At 38.3% G+C, this 25550-nt stretch overlaps 3 protein-coding genes and 1 long non-coding RNA gene across 6 annotated transcripts; 2 read left to right on the forward strand and 2 right to left on the reverse strand.

The window, feature by feature from the left end:
- The first annotated feature begins 178 nt into the window (after positions 1–178).
- On the forward strand, positions 179–3356 carry LOC134667012 (uncharacterized). Its single transcript, XM_063524320.1, has 2 exons — positions 179–639; positions 3069–3356. Exons 1-2 carry the CDS (start codon positions 191–193, stop codon positions 3301–3303), a joined length of 684 nt encoding a protein of 227 aa, XP_063380390.1. The 5' UTR covers positions 179–190; the 3' UTR covers positions 3304–3356.
- Positions 3357–6422: 3066 nt separating this feature from the next.
- Positions 6423–7580, reverse strand: LOC134666560 (S-phase kinase-associated protein 1). 2 transcript variants are annotated; one of them, XM_063523758.1, is made up of 2 exons: positions 7422–7580; positions 6423–7310 (listed from the first exon to the last, which is right to left on the reverse strand). In XM_063523758.1, the coding sequence occupies exon 2, from the start codon at positions 7308–7310 to the stop codon at positions 6822–6824; it is 489 nt and encodes a 162-aa protein (XP_063379828.1). In that variant the 5' UTR covers positions 7422–7580; the 3' UTR covers positions 6423–6821. The 2 variants fall into 2 exon arrangements, with proteins under 2 accessions (XP_063379828.1, XP_063379829.1); XM_063523759.1 differs by having other exon boundaries at positions 7515–7532.
- A 3144-nt stretch (positions 7581–10724) lies between these two features.
- Positions 10725–12336, reverse strand: LOC134666532 (ATP synthase subunit beta, mitochondrial-like). The gene has a single exon (XM_063523723.1). It carries the CDS (start codon positions 12319–12321, stop codon positions 10771–10773), a length of 1551 nt encoding a protein of 516 aa, XP_063379793.1. The 5' UTR covers positions 12322–12336; the 3' UTR covers positions 10725–10770.
- Positions 12337–18577: 6241 nt separating this feature from the next.
- Positions 18578–24885, forward strand: LOC134667013 (uncharacterized). 2 transcript variants are annotated; one of them, XR_010098575.1, is made up of 4 exons: positions 18578–18972; positions 19425–19580; positions 21283–21418; positions 22442–24885. It is a non-coding gene; the product is annotated as an uncharacterized LOC134667013 (long non-coding RNA). The 2 variants fall into 2 exon arrangements; XR_010098574.1 differs by lacking the exon at positions 19425–19580.
- Positions 24886–25550: the final 665 nt, after the last annotated feature.

Here is a 25550-nt window from a genome sequence, read left to right on the forward strand (position 1 = left end):
TCTTCATTTAGGTTTGGGCAAATGCTAATGCATACGTAAGTACAGCGGCTGTCCGTCCGTTGGGCGGTAATGTCTTCGTTTCATTGCCTCATTCTAATTACTAAAATGATAAAAACTGTAAAGACGACCTTTTTCTACGTTTGTGCTATTGTTAGTCCGGTTTTGTCCCTGTTCCTAAAATGCTGTCATCATGCTGTCACGTCACAGTTGCGTTGTCGATTGTAATATTGACACGTACAAAAACAATCATTTCATAAGTATATTTACATTGTGTCTAAGTATTTTTATTATGTCGTCAGATGATTATCAAGTACATAATATCTACCGATACACGAGGAAAACATACAAACAGAACAGAAGCTGTCAGCGAGATTGTACTCTTGACAATTCAGGGGAAGACGGAACCGTGGATCAACCTGAGAATTCTAGAGAAGACGATGATTTGATAGATCATTCACCTAGAAGCGACGATTATGCTTTGGTCACTCCCGAGTGCCTCCAGGACTCGGATACGCAGAGAGACGTGGCCAGCATTCTGCACAAAAAATGTCCAGTTATAACCTTGGCTCAGAAACAACTTTCAAAAGTTCTCGAAGAGACTAACCATATGTTATCCAGAGTCCCAGAAGAAAATTGCAGGTCTAATAAGTCTAATAACAATGTTATTCATTCATGGCAAGACTTTATAGCGTATTGATTGTTGATGCATATGCAGCGGTCGGCAACCCGGCGGCCCGCGAACCTCTCACTTGTGGCCCGCGATCCTCCCTGGCTATTTTGTATGTAATATTGACAAATGACAATGTCTGATAAAGTCATAAATATATTAAATATTAACAAAGTGCGGCCCGCGTCCACTTCGTCAACTGCTATGTGGCCCTTGGCTGCTAAAAGGTTGCCGACCGCTGCATTATAGCATAAGGTGGGATCAGACGGTTAATTTTTTGTTCATTTTCTACTTTCATTATTCATCTTTCACTCAAAGTGACACGTCTGAACACAAAATGAACCAAAAATTAAAAATGAATTCATTAGTGAAAGTATCCAACAATGTTGGAGATTTTCATTCGGCATCTTTCACTCGCACTCCGAATGAACAAAAAATGAACAGTGTGAACACAGAAATGAACGTTCATTCGAATTTTGCATATTTTTCTCGAATCCTGTGGGTATCCCTACCTACTATCTAGCTAGACAAAGATAACGTAAAAGCAATAAAATGGTGTTCAAGTGGAACGAACAAAGTAGGATATATATGGTGTTTCTGGTACTCTGTATAAATATCCCAGAGTTCCAAAACAATCCCAGTAGCAAGGTATCGCAGTACAATTTGGAGTTTTATTCGGCTAGGTATACTGTCTCTCATTAAAGTGTTTTCTTTCGCTATTAACGGACCTATTACTAATAATAGAAATTCTACAAAATTTGCAATACGATTTCGGACCTTCATCGGCAAGTTATCTCAGCAATGTATTCGAGGCTCCAAATAAATTTCTTCTTGCAATCCAAGGACGCAGCCACTACCGACGACGCTTTCTTTGCATCTTGTTTGTTAAAATCATTATTAAATGATCACAAATTAAACTTATACTAGACGCACAACTTCATTCGACGTTGAGTGAAAGAAAATAAAAAATGAATAATCTTTCCAGCAGCCGTGTGAACGTGAAATGAAAGGAAAATGAAACATTCACTCGAGTGAACATTCATCCGAGTGAACCGTCCGATCCCACCTGTAGATAAATATAAGTAATGAAAGAGTGGTAACTCCATAGTTCCATACATCAGTTTTCTTACCAAATCGAGTTATTTCGTAGTCGACATCGGGCCCTTACACACCGTCGCGGGCGGTCGCTGGCGTACTGTCGCTCTTCTGTAAGGGCCCTAACGTCAAGTAATGGAACTATCAGTAGGTACCGACGAAAAATGTACTGCTAAAACAATTTACAACTACCTATGCCCTGTTTATCAAAAGCTTGTAACTTGTAATACAAGTGGAAGTCCCTTTCTAACAAAAGCTGTCAAAAAGGGACTTCCACTTGTATTACAAGTTACAAGCTTTTGATAAACAGGCCACTAATATTATAAGCAGGAGTTGAAAATAGAGTTCCGGCACGTTCCGGTTATAATAAGCTGAAACTGTTGAGCATTAGTTTTCGTCCGTCGCGACATCTATTGTCAACTAGCAGTACTGATAAATTCCGCTACTTGACGCTAGAATGTCGACTACGAAATAACTCGCGTTTTGGTAAGAAAACTGATGGATGGATTGCCACTCTTTCTTTATATGATTATTGATTACTTATAGCGAAATTGATTAAGCGTGTCCAGGGGGCCGATTTTTGAAATTCGACCACTCGATTTCGTGTATTTCGTTAAATAATATCTCCACTACTATTATAGTTCGTTTTTTTTAGCATTAGAAAGAACTTGAAAGAAGATAAGCGATATTGGCATGTCTTTTAATTGAAAAAGGCTTTTAAAAATCAATTACTATTACTTATGAAAGCAGAAGAATATAAATGATCGTATTAGATTCATAATTGTTACATATTTGCCGTAATTTATTTTTAAAATGTGTTTTTCAATTAAAAGACACATCAAGATTGTTTACCTAATTTCTAATGCTAAAAAAACGAACTATAGGCATTTAAATTCTACTAATAGAATTGAAATCGAGTGGTTAATACCAATAGATTCCAAATTTCTATCGCTCGTATTTCAAAAATTAGCATTTAGCATTAGATTTTCGAGTGACGAAATCGAGCGATCGAAATTCAAAAATCGGCCCCCTGGGCGTTCCGATATCCTGAGGGCGATTGGAGATTCAAATTTTATTTTAGCTAGCTATTAATTACCAATATACCTACTAGCTCCTCAACTAGCAACATCACCAGGAAAAAGCCCCTCTAATTCCTGCTGATAAGAATTTGTTATACGCATATTGCCTACCACAAGTACCAAGGTAGTAAGAAAAACCAGACTTACAACAGCAGCATTACCTAGGTAGGTACCATAATACTACTCTTTGGTAGGTACCTACAAATCTATTCGTTTATTCTTTGCAGTGGACTAATTCGCTTCATATACTATTGCAAGAATGTAATCTTATGCCAAAACAAAGGAAAGTATATTCTGGGAGTCCTATTCCTTTCGGTGGTGTTCCTCGCCGGCCTACTGTTTGGAGCGGCGACATGCGGCACTCACTACGGGAAATTCAATAATCCATTACTAAACTGTATAGACAGCTACTTTATTCCTGATATTATAAGTATTGATGAACCTTTCCGCTACACTACGTAAGAATGATTTTGTATTTATTAAATAAATATAGTCTGTTACAGATAAGTAAATTGTGCACTGAATAGTATTTAATTTAATTTTCACTATGTTAAAGCTTTTGTGTACCTAAATTTATATTTGAGATGGCTTAGAGCGCTGGTGGCTTAGCGGTAAAAGCATGCGACTTTCAATTAGGAGGTCGCATGTTCGAACCCTGGCTTGTACCAATGAGTTTTTATTTTCGGAACTTATGTACGAAAAAATATCATTTGATATTTAGGTACTAGGCGCTTATCGGCGAAGAAAAACATTGTGAGGAAACCTGTAACAACAAATTGGTGGTAACTGGTGAGAATAACCCTTCAGAAATAATTTTTGATGAAGTGAAAAAAACTGTTTTTAAATGCTCTTTCAACTCATCTGATACCGCACCTGTCCTTTTACTTTTAGGGTAAAAACCATAAAATGGAATTGATGAAAAGGGCATTAAATTTGAGAAAATAATTAACACATTTTTTTTTATTAAAATCATCTTTAAGTGTTTAAGGAATTTAAAGTACTTATTAATGATTGTCAAAGCTAAATGTACCCCTCATAGCTATGACAAAGCCATTGTGCATATATTAGATGGTATATATCTATGTTTACCTCATATATATATCTACCTTAGACATTGGCCATGTCACGTGGCAGAATACAGACTTGAAATGAGAGTAGAGACAAGTTAATAAGTATTATTTTACTCTAGTATGAAGCTTGTTACACATCTATAGTTCTTTCAACATTCCACAAAAAAAAAAATGTCTAGTAAAATTAATTTTACCAGACAATAAACCTAAAACATGTTAAATCTTGTTTGCATTCACTGGAATATACAAAATAGAGATGGGCCGAATATGGATATTCGGTCGAATATTCGGTTCATTTCTTACCAAACCAAATTATTCATCTGTGTCATTCTAATGAACCATTCAAATACCCTTATTTTACGTTAGCAGCTAAGAATTAATCACTCCTTGGCAATCCTTAGAAACGAACAAGGCAAAAGGCAAGGGACTAGCAAACTAATCTACACTCCAAATAATCAAATCAAAACATCACAACAACAATTGTTTTTCAGCCAATAAATGTATTATACGTGTGAGTTATCCTATGGATTCAACATATCTCTTTATGTTTTAATGGCAACAGGAAATTGTTACGTGATGGAAGAGAGTATGTACTTAACCCTTTGACCGCCGTTGTCCGGTATACAAGACAACGATAGAACGATACGCTGGCGCCGTCGTCTTGTATACAAGACACAAATTCAACCACCGAGTTAATGTGAAAATAATAACAATTGCAATTTCATTTACACTCTTGTTCATGTTTTAGGTCTTTGTTTTTTCATTTATTTGCTTTTTAAGCAGCTATATAAATCCATTCTTTTATAATAAGGCTTTTAAAAAAATTGCTCCGATTTTCAATGTTTTTCATGTTCCTCGTCGCCGTTGTCTTGTATAAAAGACAGCTAGGGATGGGAATGTTAACTCGATATGGGAATTTTTAAATTAAATATAAAGTCAGAAATATGTTTTTATTTAAGTATTTTAACACTTTTAATCGCCAATTTTTTTTAACGAATAGTAGGTAACTACTTACTAGAATACGTAGAACGAGAGTCAGATAGGCATAACTATATGTAAAGTTCAGGCAGCTTCTTTAGCTGTATAAAGTAGAGTCAAGTAAATTTGCCCTTGTAGATTGTGGACTATTTAATTGCAGAAGGATAAATAAAAAAAAATAAAGGATGTTATTTTATAGCTTAGTGGGAAGGGATACACCGCAGCGACCGCTTCGCACAAGAGTGGTACAGATGGACATACCTGTTTATCAGACTTAAGTTTTTTTTTATAACATTGAAATTAATGTGTATTTTTTAACAAGTCGTTTAACGTTTTTTTGGTACGAGTTTATAGATTAAAGTAAACTAAACTGAAATTATAATGATAGATTCTAATTCCGGAATAATATCTTCACTCATTAAAAATTCAACCCACGTGTAATTTTCACTAAAACAGTTCCGGTATATTGACTTTATCGACACATGATGCGCAGCTTTAACGTTACGCCAATAAAGTTTACGTACCGACAAGCGCTTACGCCGTTGACCTAGAGACTATTATTACTTAATCCGCGCGAAAACGGTCCTTGTCGGTCTGCACTGCGGGCAGTCCATGCGCGCCGTTGTCTTGTATAAAAGACTTCTCGTACAGCCTAGTGCGGCGATATCACGTCTTGAATCGACATTGTTTAGTGGTTGTTTTTTATGTTAAATCCCTATATTTTAAACATTTTCGGGTGTAAGACATATGTTTAATTTTGGCAATTTGGAATGAAATTAAAACAGGATAAGAACAAAGCTAAATTAAAAAGATTTTTACCATAAATTGTAAATATCGATATCACTATTTGCAATCCCTAAACTTTTTATTAGTTGTTTACTTAAAATTTGCTCTGGCGTGTGAGTGAGCATCTTTGCGGACTAGGTCCGGCGGCCAAAAGGTTAAAAGTTCTGAAGTAGCTTACATTTTACAGCGTTGCAACAAGTCAAATACATTTAAAAATATTTGCCCATTAATCGGCACCTTTACAGAATAATTTGGCCAAATACTGAATAATTTCTGAATATTTGGTCTATCTCTAATGCAAAATCTCATGTCTGAGGGTCGACTAGGAAGGAATGCAAAATATTCATTGCTACCACCACCAAAGTTGAAGTAGAGTATCAAAGTATTTTTTCTTTAGTAATATATCTAATTATCTACAAGAAATGCAAACGGGCAAAAGGTAAATGGTTCCTAGGTATTAGTCACATAAAATTTTGACATGTCAAAGATAATAATCATCAGGAATGTTCAAGGAATCCTGAGACTTTTTGCATTTGCAACATTACAAATGGCTGGCTGAATAGGAGTGATGCCCCTTACCCTTATAATGAAGTTAATAAATTGAATACAACTGAGTGTAACCTGCATGTTTTGCTTTTTCCTGGTACTGTTCTCAATTTCTCATGTACAGACAAAATTGCTGTTAAAACTAAGCATACATGAGACATTTCTTCATAATAAAAATCCCGACATAAAAACAACATGGACTGCACAAGGAATCAAATAATTTATTGCATGTATGAGTAGTTCTCTATATTGTATTATATCTTAAAACAAAAAATAGCTTACCTGACAAGCACAAAAATTATAAAGGAAACTATGACACACAATAATTTACATGTTTGTGAATAAGTCATCAGGTGGGATTCCACCAGTGTGCAGCACATGCACATTGAGTACAAAAATGCTTGTGCCACACTGTGTGGATTCCACCAGTGTGACACTGGTGGAATCCCACCTTAACACACAACTATGACTATAGTTAACTTATTTGTGTCAATAGTATTAGATTTCTTCTATTCTGTGGAGAGATTAGTATGTTTTCCCAAATCCTCATCCATCATAATATTGTTGTTTGTAGTTCTGTAAATAGCTGATGAAATAGGCTTACTTCTCCTCGCACCACTCATTCTCCTTGCGCACCTGATCTTCCTCCGCAGCCGTGAAATCATTCTTGATATTGAATGTCTTGCGTATCTCCTCTGGAGTTTTGCCCTTAATCATATTTGCAACTGTCTTGCATGTCACATCCAATAAGCCTTTGATATCTAAATAATTCGCCGCTAAGATAAGTTCGAACAGGGTTCCCTGATCAACTTTCAAAAAATCAGCATCCCAGGATGAAATGTCGTCTGTCCTTTTCTCTTTGTTCTCGTCATCGTCTTGTAGGGGTGGATCGTCTTTATGGTACGTAGCCCATTGGATCACCTTCTTCAAAATAGCAGAGTTTACGTTAGGCAACGGCACGGATTCCTCCTCATCTTCGTCCATGCCAAGATCTTCCAACATGGTTTTGATTGTGACGGAACATTTAGCAATTTCAACATCGACATCGAAGATCTCGTTATCGGACGACTGTAACTTTATGTTCGGCATCTATAAAAATACGAACAAAGATCTTAACAAAAATACGCAACGCCATTTTTATAATGAGCATTACATTACTCAGAAACGATTACGCTGTATTGCAAAATTTGATATACTCACGTTTTAGTGTATTCAGTGCTGCAATGTATTTAAATATAGAATTTAACACGCTAGAAACTAAGCGGTACACAAAATTTATAAATAAAGTTTCACTTATTTGGTTTATTCACCGCAAGGCAAGTGGCATTGGCATGAGTGAGCCAACTTTCCAAAGAGTATAGTGATGAGCCGAAAGCATAGATGCCATAGATGGTACGATCCTATAGACGTGTTATGGCTCCTCTACACGACGGGCCAACGCCGGCCACTCCAAGGAACGCATTTATGCGTTAGAGGGAGCAAGTGATATTGCTATCTCATTCTACTGCATGGCTGCGTCCCTTGGAGTGGCCGGCGTTGGCCCATCGTGTAGAGGATCCATTATATGCGTGCGTCCCTGAGGGACAAAACAGCAAGGCCTGTTCACTTCCTAAGAAAGTTATGTCCCCAAATAATTGCGCATGTCTGCGCCTGAAGCTTCTATGTGTGCGTTGGCCTCCGAGAAAAAGTTGCGAGTAATAAAAATAAAAACATTTTTCTACAGCAACATTGCTCCCAACTCTGATTTAAATTATCACGAATTTTATACATATAGCTGGTCAAGCAAATCTTGTCAGTAAAAAAAGGCGCGAAATTCAAATTTTCTATGGGACGATATCCCTTCGCGCCTACATTTTTCAAATTTGCCGCCTTTTTCTACTGACAAGATCTGCTTGACCAGCTATAATTAATCATAAAACGGGACTTAAAATGCTTAAAACTTAATTACACGCGATTAATATGTATTATTATAAGATTTATGAGTAATTTGCCATTCATAGTGGAAATAGTTTAATTTGAAACCTCAAACAGCTCGGCCTAGATCTATGACAAAGATATTTTATCTGTGCTTTTCGCTCTTGCAAAAATGGCCGTTCAAGCTAGTTCGCTTTCCTTTACAATAAAACTGAAAATTAGTTATTGTGTCGATTCACGGTATAAATGTGTGTGAAAAGTAATAATACAATGCGTCTTTTCATAAAATCAAAGTTTTATTGCATAATCATCCACCATAATAAAAAAATATATTTGTCAATGACTCTGTCCAACTGCTGTGGTTAAAGTTCATAACGAACATTATATTTATTAAATCTTTAAATAATAAATACAACGTAGCGGTACAACCACTTAAGACTGTAAGTCTGTACCTACATAGATTACAGCAATGCACATAGAAAATGTGCTAAATGCGGAGCAATGGCTGTTGAAGCAGCCAGAGTGAAATTGATACAGCTTTAGTGGGTTCAGAAGGAACCGAGTCATAACGCATCTGGAAAGCGTATTAATTAACCGTGAAGAAATGTATTAATACAAGTTAGAAATCTGTGTAAAATGCCGTGTGTAAAGTGTAGTGTATCTGTGTGTAAAGTGTAATAGGTAGGTATGCCTAATGTTATTTGTATAATACTGAAAACTTTGTGAATGCGCTTTATTAATGTCTATTTTTATTAAGTTGTCAGGGTTTAATTTTCAGTGTATATTTCTATATGTAAAACATAATACAATGTTATAAACATAAATATGCCTTTTATTTAAATCAATAGATAATACCACAAACAAGGGGTAATATTTGCATCTTTCATATATTTCGTGATATGAAGATAACAAATGTTTATCAACATAATTACTATATACCTATAATACCAATACCCGCCAGGCTAAACCGGTTGTTAACTTTAGTTCCATTGGTACACATCGAGGGCGCCAGTAGTATAAACGGTTGGGGACATTTTTTTGTATGGAGTTACCGTTCTCCTCCTAGTGAGTATTATATTCTTTGGACAAAACATACGCAATGCGACACCATGGTTGGTCGAATTTATTTGTTGCCCACCATACCCCCCTCCGGCCTATAGTGGATCTGATAACCACAATAAAGAATAAAAGCGTTTTTGGTCATTTTAGGTATCGTTAAGCCTTTGAAGTAAAATTAAAATTGCAAGAAATGTCGATAGTTTATCGATATGACTTTATCGACATGGCTACAGCAACTACACTAAACAAAAGTGGCAACAGTGACAGCTCGCTGAGACACCGTCTCTATATATTATAAGTCTATGGTCAACATATCGGAACCTGCTCTGCTTCTCCAATGGAGTTAAGCCTCCTCCACACTCGTGCGCAAATCGCGGCGCGAAGCCGCGAACGTGAGTGTGGCGTCGATTTTCGCAGACAGCGAAATCGACTCCACACTCGCGTTCGCGGCTTCGCCCGCGATTCACGCGCATAGTCTGGAGGGGGCTTATTACCTTCCATAGTGGATTCTGTGGGTTCATTAAAGACTGTCAAGCTGATCTTGTCAGTAGAAACAGGCGGCAAATTTGAAAAATGTAGGCGCAAAAGCTCGGAGTAATTAACAATGGAGCCGCCATTAACAGGCGTTCCCCTCTGTCGAAAATAGGCGGCCAATGGTCAACCTCATGTCAACCATATGTATGGACTGACGTTTATCTGACATGACGTACCTATACATTTGATGTGCCCCTCCCCCGCAAAAAACGGCAGACTATTTTGTACCGAAAATTTTAGACATGGCGTCTCCATTGGTTATATCCTCCAAGCGCAAAAGGATATCGTTTCATAGAAAATTTGAATTTCGCGTTTCTGCTGAAAATATTTGCTTGACCATCATAATAAGTTAATAACAAAATCTATTCTAGTCGAAAATTTTGAGTTTCAGTTCTAAGTATGGGGAACCCCCAAAATTTATTGAGTCCATGTGTCTCACCTCAAAAAGTGCTCAGCGCCGCTAAAGAAGTTTTCACTTCAAAAATATATGATGTACATTACCATGCAAACTTCCACCGAAAATTGGTTTGAACGAGATCTAGTATAAAGTAGTTTTTTTTAATACGTCATATATAAATCGTAAACCGCAATTTTATTATGTTACTTGCTGATACGGAACCCTTCATGGGAGAGTCCGACTCGCACTTGGCCGCTTTTATTATAATTATTTATATCCTATTTATTAAATAGAACTTGTGTTTAAAATAACTCATATCTGTGTTTTTCTAATAATTATCTGGTGCTTTATTTCATGCATGATGTGCATGGTGTAAAATAAATTATTTTAAATACAGTAATAAGTAATACCCTCAAGCCATTTCCGTCAGTAGAAAAAAAGCGGCAAATATAAAAAAAATGGCGCGAAGGGTAATCGTCCCATAGAAAATTTAAAAATTGGGCCCTTTTTTACTGACAAAGTTGTTTGACTGGCGAAATTCCAAAAAAACTAAAACCAAGAATACCACGTGAAGGGATAGGTATTAGGAATCACTAAGGTTTAATAAGAAATACATTTTCATCATCCATTCACATCAATTACAGTTTAGGTGCTCTTGGCGAGGGTCTCGGCCTTGGCTACAACTTCCTCGATGGGTCCGACCATGTAGAATGCGCCCTCGGGCAGATGGTCGTACTCGCCCTGCAGGATCTTGGAGAATCCCTTGATGGTCTCCTCGAGTGGCACCAGCTTGCCAGCGTGGCCTGTAAATACCTCGGCCACCTGGAAGGGCTGCGACAGGAATCTCTGGATCTTGCGCGCTCGCGCCACCGTCAGCTTGTCCACCTCGGACAACTCATCCATACCTAGGATGGCGATGATGTCCTGAAGCGACTTATAGTCCTGTAGGATCTTCTGCACGTTACGGGCGACGTTGTAGTGCTCGGCGCCGATGGTGTTAGGGTCCATGATACGCGAGGTAGAGTCGAGAGGATCCACTGCGGGGTAGATGCCCAGCTCCGCAATGGCACGCGACAGCACAGTGGTGGCGTCCAAGTGAGCGAAAGTGGTGGCCGGGGCGGGATCAGTTAAGTCATCAGCGGGCACATAGATAGCCTGTACTGAGGTGATGGAGCCCTTCTTTGTGGTGGTGATTCTCTCCTGCATAGTACCCATGTCAGTCGCCAAGGTCGGCTGGTAACCCACAGCAGACGGGATACGACCCAGCAGAGCAGACACTTCAGAGCCAGCTTGAGTGAAACGGAAGATGTTGTCAATGAACAGCAGCACATTCTGACCCTCCTGGTCACGGAAATACTCGGCCACAGTGAGACCGGTGAGAGCGACACGGGCACGGGCACCTGGGGGCTCGTTCATCTGACCGTACACCAGCGACACCTTGGAGCTATTGTCCTTGAGGGAGATAACACCAGACTCAATCATTTCCTGGTACAGATCGTTACCCTCACGTGTGCGCTCGCCCACGCCGGCGAACACGGAGTAACCACCGTGAGCCTTTGCTACGTTGTTAATAAGCTCCATGATGAGTACGGTCTTGCCGACACCAGCACCGCCGAACAGGCCAATCTTTCCTCCCTTGACGTATGGCGCCAGCAAGTCCACGACCTTGATGCCGGTGACCAGGATCTCTTGCTCCACGCTCATGTCCGCGAACCCGGGCGCCTCGGCGTGGATGGACGCCCTCTTGTCGGTAAGGATAGGGCCGCGCTCGTCGATGGGCTCGCCGATCACGTTCATGATGCGCCCAAGCGTCTCCACCCCGACGGGGATGCGGATGGGTGAACCGGAGTCGAGCACGGCCTGCCCGCGCACCAAACCCTCGGTACCGTCCATGGCGATGGTGCGCACCGTGTTCTCTCCCAAGTGCTGCGCTACCTCCAGCACGAGCCGGGGCTGCCTGTTCTGTACTTCAAGGGCATTGAGAATGGAAGGCGGAATACCCTCGAACTTTACGTCTACAACGGCACCGATGACCGCGACCACCTTACCTTGCCCCATCCCTGAGGCTTTGGCACTATAATCCCTCTTGTCGACGGCCGATACAGCAGCAATTTTGCCGCATTCTGTGGCGGCCTTTTCGGCAACAGACTTGGCTGCTAAGAAGCCGCTTCGAACCCTACTTACTGCCACCAACATTTTCGATTATCCGGAGAACTCGGGTGAATAATAATACGCGGCTGGAAAAGTTGCCAGAACACTGAAAACTAAAATTACGACCCGGATCTAATAAAAAGTACGATTTTCCTAAAAAAAAATTTATAGAAAAAGACTTCACGGTTAGACCAAGCTAACTCTGCAGCGATCGATAAAAAGTCGTTCAGTCATCAGTATCTATGTGACAACACTACAGAAAAAGTATTAAATAGTTGTGATACTTTTTAATTAATCTACCATTAACCGATTGTGAAAATCAGGTATCTACATTAATTTACTTTAAGTATATCATAAAAATGCGGAACACGAAGATATAGTTCGTAAGATTAAAGTATAAACCACATATAAACAAAGAGAATTTGAAATAGAGGCGGATTGTCAAAGTAACTTACTTATGTAGCCACCAGTAAATTCTTTCGACAGAAGATTAAAACTTCAAGATTAAGAGTAACATTGTAGGTACCATACGTGACCATACCTTTGGCCTAATCTCGAGTAGGTAGTCAAAAAGTAACTACTTAAGTACTCGAGACTAGGCCAAATAGGTATGGTACAACGTTTTCGTGCGATGGCGCCACATAACCTTTGGTTTGGACTAGGCTTGAGTAGATGACGTTACTTTTTGATATATAACAAATTTAACACATACTTATCAGTGAAAGAATAAGGGCTGATTTAGATGGCTCGCAAACTCGCATGCGATTTTAGTTACATTGCGGACTGTTGGTTACGTACAATTCAACCGACCGATCAAAACCCGCAATGTAATGAAACTCGCATGCGAGTTCTCGCGTCGTCTAAATGAGCCCTAACAATCAAAAAAGTCAAATGGCGTTCTAAAAGTTTTGATCTTCTGTCGAAAGTTGGCAGTAAATTTACTGTGGCTACATAATTTACCATGACAATAACTCTCTAAGTATCTATACACACGATTCTCTTTGGTATACAAGCGCAATACGAAGTCCTCTTACGCGTAAACATACAACGCGTCTGGCCAACTCTATTGTAACACCTGCAGAAGAGCCTTTAAGACCAAGTTAGCCCTGGCCAGCGACATTCGGGCCCATAACAGGAGTAATCCGTAATTGCTGTGAGGTCGCCGTCATCGAAATCGATGAGGAGGACTATATCTCTTTGGTATGAATAAATATTATAATAGCCTCATGCCGCCCAATGTATATTAGGATGTACTCTATTTCGATGGAATGTCAACCTTAACTAAAAAAAGTTTTTGGCAAAAATTTCATTTTATCGCTGACTGTACTTTTCTTACGACAGACAACTAATACTCATCGAGACAAGTCTAAAAACCCCTAACACAATTAGGTTGCGTTGTTTCATCACAGAGTTCCTATGGCCACCTCCTGTCTCCATCATCAGATCAGCTCGATGGTACCATAATATTGCATTGCATCCGATTTATACATGCATGCAAAATTTCAGCTCAATCGGTAACCGGGAAGTGAATCAAATTTAACTTGCAAGATTTGATTACAGACAGACAGACAGACAGACAACGGTCAGGTGAAAGTAAATAAAAGCTTGTAAAAACAAAGTAGGTGGCATTTCATTTGTCTCGTAAAATTTTCGAACAAATGAAATTCAACCTAATTTAAAATGCAACAAGGTTCTAACTTCCTTGGCTATAGGTAATTTTGTATGGTGGGCGGCACGAGGATAGGAGGATACTTTTACACAGATCGACATACCCGAGTCATGGAATGTATAGGGCCCCATACATTCATATAAAACATCCATAAACAACAACTAACACAACTAAATGCCCTCACTAGAATTCGAACCCGGAAGGCTGCTTTGCAGGCAGGGTCACTACCGACTAGGCTAGGAGGCCGTCAAAATTCCTATAGGCACCTATAGAGTACCCATCAGTAATTAATGTACTGGTTTTCGAGATATGCGCACTTTTCTAATTTTGGTTTCTTGTTTCACTAGAAAGAAAAGTGCGAATATCCCCAAAAACCGGGGACATTCACTAAACCTTAAGTCGATTTTCTGAACCAAAAACGTCACTTTTGACATTAAATTCAATACGTAATAAAAAAATGCCAATATGAACATAATCCGTATATACTTAACGCAAAAAAATTTGGTCATTCCTATTTTTTTCCTACGCAGTTTTAGCATGTTTTTGAACCAACCACTCATATGAGAAGTAGGAACGTAAAATCGTACTATTTGGCCAAAATGTACTATTTTAGTACGATTTTGGGCTTGGTCCATTTTTAGTACGCATACTTCTCAAAAAAACGTTAAACCGTGCCAAAAAGTACGATCTGGCAACACTGGGCCGAAATTATCTTACTAGCAGAAGTTCTAAGGTCCTGTTTTCTAAGGGGACCTTGCATTTTGGAGACAAAGCAAACCGCTTGGAACAGGTGTTTCTGGGGGTGATCTGAGCCGATTAAGCCCGGTTGCCAAGAGGTTCCACCCAGCAGGTGGGCAGGGGAGGGGGGGCAAATGTGGCTCCGGCGCGCCTCACTCTAAGCTATATATCTGCATACATCTAGCAACTATATCAAGTTTGGTGTCTTTTTCGTGTAATTCGAGGATGAAGAATTCATTTCTGTGACTAAATTTTCAGTCTTCCATACAAAAAAATCGAGAAATTAAAAATTCCAAAAAAATCTTTTCACTTCTTTTTTCGAAAATCTTCTACAAAATTAAAACTATGAGGATTTGCTCTAGAAAAAAAATACCTGTGAATAGCCCAGTTATCCTACTATATAGAATAGTAAACTTGTTAAACATTTTTTTTTCATAACTCTGATAAAAAAAATGTTTTGTGTCGCGCGGCGTACCTGCATTGTAAGAGCGGTATGCAGCGTTTAGGATTTTTAAGTATGTTTCGATGGTTTCTGATAAGTTGTTATTCTTCTGGTTGTAGAAAATTACTTCTGGACGTGATATATATACAAATATAAATTAAACGTATAAATATAGATGTTGGGAAAACTTTCGCCAATAGAGTTATTATAAATGTGATAAAATTAACAAAGCAGATGTTTGATTAAAATGCGGGTTAAAATACGAGTAAGATATATATTGTTCGCAATTGCCACTACATGCCCATGGGTCCGTGCATTTTAGTTTTTTCTTAACGCAGTTGCACCTCCCTGTCCATTTTGTTTTGCAGCGGCAACGAATAAGCTCTAAACAAGCAGCAGCCGCCGCAGGTAGGCTTGTACATATGGGCTCCCAATAACCATTTTGTTTGGACCAGCTCCAGTCAGCAGGACATGGAAGCTGTTGCTGAGGGGCTATAATCTGTCCCCAAACATAGCCTCCTTGGTAAACTGCACGGAGAAATATGTTTACGTGGGTAGGGCATCTTCCATTGGATGCAGATTCTCTAACTGAAGATTTTTTTTTGTAAAAAGTACTTTTCGGCACTCTTTTGCACTCGTACTTGTACCTGATGTACTCGTAAAATCAGTAACAAAATACTATGCATTTTGTCAAAATAACGTCTAGGGGCCAATTCACACCTCGTAATTCAAATCTGTCCATACTTACTATTGTAAGACTCTTACTTGCCATACAAGACATCCACACAATTTTTATCAATATTGGCAATGCCTGCTCAATATTGCCTTGTTTGCCGTATTTAAACCCCTCCGTTACGGCAGGATATGCGCTCCAAGCTTGAAATACGCTTTTTTCCCTGTCCATACAAAAAAGAAACAGTGTCGCAACCTGAAAAGGTGTGGAAGAATGACAAGACTTCTGACCTTTCTGGTCCTGTAAAATAAATTATATATCTATGCGTTACAAATAAAATCATATATTTAAAGAAAGTTTGCAGCACTTGACCAATTGCCCTGGTGAGCTGTCTCGTATACTGCGGTGACATATTTATTTTATTTACAATTAATGGAGGATTGGCACAGGAAAGAATCACCTGTTCCTCTCGTGCCATGCTATTGCATTTTCTTAAGCTAACGTTTGTAGTTCTTCCATTAATTGTAAATAAAATAAATAAATATGTCACCGCAATAAGAGACAGGTCAACTGGGCTAATGGTCACGTGCTGCAAACTTTCTTTAAATATATGATTTTATTTGTAACTCATAGATATATGATTTATTTTACAGGACCAGAAAGGATAGTAGTCTTGCCATTCTTCCACGCCTTTTCAGGTTACAACACAGTTTCTTTTGTGTGTGGAAAGGGAAAAAAAGCGTATTTCAAGCTTAAAGCGCATATCCTGCTGTAACGGAGGGCCTTCTTCTTCGTTACACTCTTGATAGAGTGGTCGTGGCCATTATGAAAACTTTTGAGCGACTCATTTAACGACACGTCGCCATTCCTCCCGTAGAGCTGCTTTCCGTAAGCATTCGCTTACTGTGACCGACACACTGATTTGGTTTGGTCAGTACATCTCATTAGAGATCTTCCCCTAGCCCTGTCACCTCCTACTCTTTCTTGCACAACTAGACGTTCTGTAGAGGTTCCGTCTCGACGAGACACGTGTCGAAAGAAGTTGAGTACCGAGTTTTGCCCGTAGAAAGCAACCGCTCTTTAATGCCAAGCTCCTCAATAATTGATGCTCAGTCCATGATATGCCCAGCATTCGTCTCCAGCACCACATCTCTAGTGCATTCACTTTCTGTTTTTCGGATGCCCTTAGTGTCCATGTGAGACATACAGCATACAGAAAAGTGGGAAATATGAGGGATCTGACAATCCTGGTTTTAGTGGTCCTTGTAATGTTCCGGAGGGATTTAAATACGGTAAACAAAACAACATTGAGCAGCCAATTTTGGAAAAAAATGTTATTGTCTTGTATGACAAGTAAGAGTCTTACAATATTAAATCTGAACAGATTTGAATTACGAGATGTGAATTGGTCCTTAGACATTATTTTGATACTATGCATTGTGTTACAGTGTTCGGATCAGGTACAAGTACAAGTGTAAAAGAGTGCCGAAAAGTACTTTTTACAAAAAATAATCTTCAGTTAGAGAATCTGCCTCCAATGGAAGATGCGCTACCTACGTAAACATATTCTCCGTGCAGTTTACCAAGGAGGCTATGTTTGGGGACAGATTATAGCCCCTCAGCAACAGCTTCCATGTCCTGCTGACTGGAGCTGGTCCAAACAAAATGGTTATTGGGAGCCCATATGTACAAGCCTACCTGCGGCGGCTGCTGCTTGTTTAGAGCTTATTCGTTGCCGCTGCAAAACAAAATGGACAGGGAGGTGCAACTGCGTTAAGAAAAAACTAAAATGCACGGACCCATGGGCATGTAGTGGCAATTGCGAACAATATATATCTTACTCGTATTTTAACCCGCATTTTAATCAAACATCTGCTTTGTTAATTTTATCACATTTATAATAACTCTATTGGCGAAAGTTTTCCCAACATCTATATTTATACGTTTAATTTATATTTGTATATATATCACGTCCAGAAGTAATTTTCTACAACCAGAAGAATAACAACTTATCAGAAACCATCGAAACATACTTAAAAATCCTAAACGCTGCATACCGCTCTTACAATGCAGGTACGCCGCGCGACACAAAACATTTTTTTTATCAGAGTTATGAAAAAAAAATGTTTAACAAGTTTACTATTCTATATAGTAAGATAACTGGGCTATTCACAGGTATTTTTTTTCTAGAGCAAATCCTCATAGTTTTAATTTTGTAGAGGATTTTCGAAAAAAAAAGTGAAAAGATTTTTTTGGAATTTTTAATTTCTCGATTTTTTTGTATGGAAGAGTGAAAATTTAGTCACAGAAATGAATTTTTCATCCTCGAATTACACGAAAAAGACACCAAACTTGATATACTTGCTAGATGTATGCAGATATATAGCTTAGAGTGAGGCGCGCCGGAGCCACATTTGCCCCCCCTCCCCTGCCCACTTGCTGGGTGGAACCTCTTGGCAACCGGGCTTAATCGGCTCAGATCATCCCCAGGAACACCTGTTCCAAGCGGTTTGCTTTGTCTCCAAAATGCAAGGTGGTGGACCTTAGAACCCCAGCTATACGTAACGTGAACACGACCCAGACACGACCGATGCGCAAAAAATTTGCAGAGGGCCTATCGCGTAACACGTTCGACGTGTTGCCTTCCTGTCACACTTACGTACGAATTTACAAGTGCGACAGAGAGGCAACACGTCGAACGTGGTTGGCGGTAGGCCCTCAGAGAATGGTTTGGTAGGTAAACACATGTTTTATTTGTCATAGTAATCTTAGTCATCTTTATTAATAATTCCGTCTAGCCCATGCCTAATTAGTCCATACTAATCTAGATTAGTTCATGGTCTAGGTCTTAGGTCTACGGAAGATCTGAATGAAATTTTGAAAATCAAATTAAAGTGCATAAAAAATAAGAGTTTTGAATCGGCGACATATACCTTTTGGCAGAATTCGGATTGTCGCGTATTTTGGATTTCCAAGTGTTAATTTATTTTGATGAATTCTGAAATTGATCTACAATTATGTTGTTAAAAATGTTGGCTAGGATAGCTAGGTCAGCGTGTAGGCCTCAATAAAACTATTTTGAAGAACGACTAAGTACTGTCTGTGTATCGCCTAACCATCAATTGCCTCGACATCAAAGAGCTCCTCGGATCGGATTTCTTTGATGATTTTCCGGTATGTACAGGGATCATTTTCATTAAGCTTTGTTTCATATGGATATGTATATATATTACATTTCATAAAGTATTTGTCTTTTAAGGCTATATATCGACCTTGAAAAGCCGGAGGAGTCAATGAGGGCTACCGCGTTTAATTTCGCCGCTAGAGGCGCTAGTGTAGTAGACGGAGGTGTTTCATAGAGATTTTGGGGGTTTCAAGCTTTTTTATCGCGAATTTTCACTCCTTATTCATAATTGTGGTAAATCTTTGTCCATCTTTCATTAATCAATGGTAAACAATATATAGCTATTGAGATATTTATTGAAATGTTAGTGGTTTAAAAAAAGTGCTAACTAACTAAAAAATATGCAAAATTAAACAGGTTGAGAAAACGGCAAATTTAGACGTTAAATACCTTTGTGTATATTAGGAGGTATCGATTTTATAAAAATAACCTACATCTACAGTGGCGCCAACTGGTGAGCACGAAAACGGTAGTCCTCATTATTGCTACTTCAGAAGGGGAAGGGGAGGAAGAGCAGGAGGATATAGAACAAAGTTACCTATTTAAATGATTTAAAACATCATGGCCGGAAGACCACCTAAAAGACGGAAATATACAAGTAGGTTGAAAATGCTGCTGGGATCTTTCTCTTTTACTCCAACGAAGGCTTAATTAGAGTGACAGAGAAAAATGCCCGCAATTTGAGCACTTCGATTTTCATGGTTAATAGCCCAGTTCTTTTCATCCCTCATCATATACTCTGAGGCATTGACATATACATATATCTCAGGACTAGCCCTACGGGTAATAAGAATGGAGCATGAATGGGGCCAGTACAGCGGTGTGAAAACGCTGCAACGCGATTGGTTGATGAGTTCGCACCACGCGATGAGACTACACGATTGGCTCAAATTCGTGAGTGACACCGCTTACTAGTACCATTTTTAGTGCACGTAAGGCCAGTCCCGAGATATAAGTCAATGCTCTGAGGGCCTACTGCGAACAACGTTCGTCGTGTTGCCTCTCTGTTGCAATCTAAGTGTGACAGGGAGGCAACACGTCGAACGTGGTTCGCGGTAGGCCCTCTGCTCTTTCTGACGATGCGCTCCAGGTAGGTACAGAAAAATACAGAACGTTGTGCGCCTGGTAGTGTCCGACCGAAACATGTTTTTTTGCCGAAACCGAAACCGAAACTTTTGTAGACTTGTTAAAATCGTTGAAAAAATGTCATAAAACCCCTTTTATACACATATTATGGGGCTGTCAACACCCAATATCCTTGAAATTGATGTTACTTAAGCAGTTTTTTAAGAAAATTACTAGAGTTAAACCAAGATAATTCTGCAACGATTTTGATAACACACGCTGTGAAAGTGTTATTTTAAACGTCAAAACTTCTATGAAATTATGACGTATAAATAACATTTGCACTAGTTGCACTGCATATGCTATCAAAATCATTGCAGAATTTTCTTGGTCTAACTCTATTCATTCACCAGTCAAGTTATTAACATGTAGATACAGGGTCAACCAAAAAACCAACCAAAAACGCAAGCGCGAAATTTTTTGTTGACAATATCGCAAGGCCGGGTACCAATCTTCACCTGGGCCTAAAAGTCCGAAGTGCCCCAGTGAGGTGAACTTTCATGCGAAGTCAAAGCCGTGCTTCAGGCTTCAGGACTAGTAGTTGAGCACAGACTCCAACCAATGTCCATTGTATGTATTAAAAAGCGAGACCGCAGGCCGAGCATGGCGCAGCGAGGCCAAAGGCTAAGCTGAAGTAGAGGACATGTGGAACACAAACCAATAGTAAATTGAGGTAAAATCACTCATTCACTCCGAAACAATTAGACAGTGTGCGCGTTATAGGTATTGACGTCTCTTAAGACTGCGTCGAGCGTCCAGTGGCGCCCTCATTAGTGGAATTGTGTTTTATAATAAAGCAATTAATTTCTGTACCTATACATGAATCAGTATAATATGTCATAGGTATTAATATTGTTGTCCTACTCGTACTTATTCTCCAACTTTTGGTCTTATTCCGAAGTACCATTTCGTAAGTTTCGGCCCGGCCGAAAGGTTCGGCCGTTTTTTGGCCGAAACCGAAACTACAGCCGAAACATGATTTTTTGGCCGAAACTGGCCGAAACCGAAACCGAACCTTCGGTCGGACACTAGCGCCTGGTCGAACATTTTGTATGAAAAAATAGGATTTAGGTTTGCGAATCTGTATTCCCAATTCGGATTCCTGATCAGGAAACTGAACGCCTGCGGTCAGCCTATATAACAACCCAACTCTAACCATTTTCATATATTTTCAGGTGGCCTCTAGTGGAATAACCAGAGATGAGTCACTATCACAAACTACTATGTACTGCGCCAAAGCTGCTGAAATAATGGCGTAATAATACCAGCTGATGCTTTTTAGTCCGGGGGCCAGCTGCATGAAATCACCTGGTAAAAAAAATGAAATTACCCACGCTGTGAGGGTAGCTGACTTTTAGTAGGTTCAACTGCTCTGTTCGGCCGCGGCTTAACTTGGCAAATTTTGTGCAAATGGCAAAAAAGTGGTACAAAAATTCATCAAAAAAACCTCATCGAAAAATAGAATGAAACTTGTATGAGTTGTATGGAAGGATAGCTGCCATTGAGGACAGTAAAGAAAAAGTGGTCGGCCAAATTCTGTGTTGGCAGCTTCCTGTGTCCGACCTAATTTGTAGTATCATGTGAAAGCTACAATTTATCACATCGAAAAAATAGAATGAAAAAAAAACGGATTATTCACCTTAACCTGGCAGTTTTTCGAGGCCCCACGTCGAAAGTGATTCGCGGTAGGCCCTCTGTTTTTATATGAACTAGGTTACTTCAAACAGCGCCAAGACGGGCAAAAAAATGCACCGTAAACAGGCGCCTATACCTCGTTTTTTTTAGCATTAGAAATTAGGTAAACAATCTTGATGTGTCTTTTAATTGAAAAACTAATTTTAAAAATAAGTTACGGCAAATATGTAACAATTATGAATCTAATACAATCATTTATATTCTTCTGCTTTCATAAATGATAGTTACTGATTTTTAATAAGCGTTTTTCAATTAAAAGACATGCCAAAATCGCTTACCTTCTTCCAAGTTCTTTCTAATGCTAAAAAAAACGAACTATAGAATAGAATACGAAATCGGCAACAATCAAAGCGGTCAGACACTGATAAATTTCATTTTAATTCTGCTCCCGAAATTTCGTTCAGATTGGTTACGTATATAACTTATATAAATCTGAAATTTTAACCCTCCCCTCTCTTTACATTTCAGAAGTAATTAAGTAGCCATGTTCGTCCACAAAAATATACAAAATTCCCGCCTATTTAAAAACATTATACAACCAATTTGCAACAAATCTAAAAAGTAAGCTGGTCGAAAAATGCTATTACAGTAAGTATATATATCTGAATTTATGGAGGATTTCTTCTTCTTCTTTCTCAGCGAGTATGCGCCCACTGTTGGGCATACGCCTCTCCAAATCTCCTCCAAGCAGCCCGATTTGCTGCTTCTCTCCTCCAGAGTGGACCTGCAATCTTTACGGAGGATACCTTGTTATAAGTATGTAAGAATAGTAGATTGTAGGAGAGAACGGAAAACCGCTAAAAGATGGACGAGTGAGTTTGAGGGCCGACACGTTAGTGCATGGAAGCCCTCAAATAATACGATACGAGTCCATCTTTAGCGTTTCCGGCCGAGGCATTACATAGTACATAGTACTTTTCACGACTACTGCGAGGAAATAAGAAAACATTTGCATAACTATAAGTACTAGCCCGCGATTTATCTGGTGGCAAATTATTAGAATTTCGATATAGGCGTCAGCGTAAGGATATCATTTTCTTCACTAGAAGAACTCTAAATATAGCGAGCGTAGATACGTGTTTCTTGTATTATTTTGTCAAACACAATTTACACTATCCAATTCAGAAGTAAGTATTATTATATTTTCCGATCCCGCCTTTTTTACTTTTCTTATCACTTTTAAGAGGCTTTTTTCTGTTGTTGACACGAGTTGTCGCAACTCGTGTCGATTTATCGCCACTCGTTTCGAATTTCCTCTTTTCCGCACTTGTATCGTAAATAACGATTATTGATTTTTATTATATTTTTATGTTTTAAATGATACTCATTGCTGTAGCGAACCACAACTAATGACAGATGATGATAAGTAACAATGAAACATTGTAGTAGTGGTGGTTCAAGTGCTACAGCTATAGCCTACTTTCCAACTTGGTTTGAGACCATCTATTGCCACATTTCCGAACAGTGGCGAGAAAAACATAATTATAATGTCAACAAAAAGATAATAGAAATTGCAAAAGTCAATTTGTTCCTATTAGTTAACTCTCCTTGTCCCCGGATTAAGTTTATTTTTGTAATACTAAGTGTGTTTTTGTTGTACTTTTCTCTCAGTGTGACACCCTTATGCCTTATAAAGGGTTAAGTCATGTTATGGTTGTCGCATGTATAAAACTTATAATTAGATCTGATTATTACTTACAAATAGGTATTTTTACTATTTTTGCGATAGGTACCCTACCAGAGTCCATGTGCCTATATGTTGCTATGTAGTCTACTCGTATGTAATATAAATATGTAAGTACATTGGATGCAAAATAAAGATCTCTATCTCTACGTTTTGGAGGAGGAAAATCTTGACATTTTCCTAACCTAACCAAAACCTCTATTTCTAAGATTTTTACGCAGGGTTTTTCGTCTATGCTGCAGTTGTCTTTATCGCACAAATTTTAGGAGCCGCACCCATCAGCGCGACGGAGATATTTACCTAAAATTCTCAAATCTGAGGAGGGGCTCAGCTGGTATTTCCTCTTATTTAATTGACTTAGTTATAAATAATATAAAGTAAACTATACTGTCGTTGCATAAATATTTAATCAATTATTCGTACACTTAACATATTTATTAATGATATACACCTACATGCTGAGATACGAGTCTACGTACATATATGTATAATATTTAAACATTGCTACATTCATTACGTATATAATCGAAAAATATTGGATTACCAACGAGTTTTCTTTTGATTCTATTTCAAAATACTTCACTCGTACGGGAGAGCGGGGACAAACGTAACATTTTGTATTTCGACCTCAGTTTCTGGGTTATTATTTTGATGAAATTAATGTAGTCATAATATAGATTCAGTTAATTGTCTCATGAAGATTTACCTTATAATTGTGTATTTTAGAGTGACTTTAAAAAAAATGTCTGTTGTTACATAAGATATGACCCGTAGGCGGGCCGAACGTAAATAAAGTAATATACATGTAGTAAATAATTATACATGTACAGTACATACCTAATTCATGAAACAATATATATAAAAAAGTTTAGTTTGTTAAAATTTGCAAGGTGTCTCAGGAACCTCGCAGAGGAGGGGCCAATTGATGTCCGACCCGTGACACTTCTAATACCATCTATATATCGTCGGGTGACAAGCAAAAATCACTAACTAACACCATTGAAATTATTGGACAATTAACCGTATTACAAGCGTATTAAAGTGCATTGTTACTTTAATTTTTTGATAGTCCTAAGTGACTTTTATTTGTCACCCGACGATATAATAATAATAAACAAAACATTTTACTACTTTGTCAATCGTGAAGTATACAATTATTATTTGGGTGTATGATTGTATAATATTTAATACAAATATTGTAGTTATAAGGAAGAAATAAATTGAAGTGCAGAGGTAAAAAGGGACTAAAAATATTCCACCTGTCACTTTAGAATGACCCTTATGTGTTATAAAATTACTAAGATTGATTATTTATATTTTATAAAATTAATAATGCATAAGTACCTGATGCGAATTGCCGATTTAGTAGAAATCTGAATTTTTAAAAATGTGACGTCACAATTTATAGTCCGTTTTTTTTAGCATTAGAAAGAACTACGCAGAAGTCGCTTGTGGTTCTAAATCTGGCACTTTTAGCGGTAACAATTTGAAGTAAATTATATGTATTGACCAGCGCTACATTAGATAATTCAATAATTATTAACAATTAACGAGCCTGATAAAAACTACACGCTTCCTTCTGCGGAGTTCTTTCTAATGCTAAAAAAAACGAACTATAATTAATGGATGAACCCTATGGCATACATCATTTAAATCATAATTGATGCATTATATTGTTATGTAAAAGTTACTTTTGTACCCATATAATATATAGATAGGCTTTGTTACTTTTGTAGGCATCAGACCGCGGGTCTCTATTGTTTCCCAAATAGTTTTAAGTCATAATGTATTGTTTGTCCGAATTTTCGTTAGTCATAATTGGTTTTTCTCAGAACGCGTAACTTTTTCAGGATTGCCATAAAACAAACCTAACCTAACCTATCTACAGAATAACCTTACGAAAATCCTGAAAAGTTAACGGTTTCAGTTTTATGACTAACGATAATATGACAAAAAATACATTATGACTTAAAACTTTATGGGAAACAAAGGGACCCCTCAGACCGCATTTTTCTGAAAACGTGAAAGATATTTTTGAAATTGAACACGATAGAGAAATACAAA

This window comes from Cydia fagiglandana, chromosome 8 (genome assembly GCF_963556715.1).
Source record: "Cydia fagiglandana chromosome 8, ilCydFagi1.1, whole genome shotgun sequence".
In the NCBI taxonomy this organism is placed as follows: domain Eukaryota; kingdom Metazoa; phylum Arthropoda; class Insecta; order Lepidoptera; family Tortricidae; genus Cydia; species Cydia fagiglandana.

Coding starts and splice junctions, on each gene's coding strand:
- LOC134667012 (XM_063524320.1), top strand. CDS start 191: ATGCTGTCACGTCACAGTTGCGTTGTCGATTGTAATATTGACACGTAC. Junction 640..3,068: donor GTCCCAGAAGAAAATTGCAG/GTCTAATAAGTC, acceptor TATTCTTTGCAG/TGGACTAATTCGCTTCATAT.
- LOC134666560 (XM_063523758.1), bottom strand. CDS start 7,310: ATGCCGAACATAAAGTTACAGTCGTCCGATAACGAGATCTTCGATGTC.
- LOC134666532 (XM_063523723.1), bottom strand. CDS start 12,321: ATGTTGGTGGCAGTAAGTAGGGTTCGAAGCGGCTTCTTAGCAGCCAAG.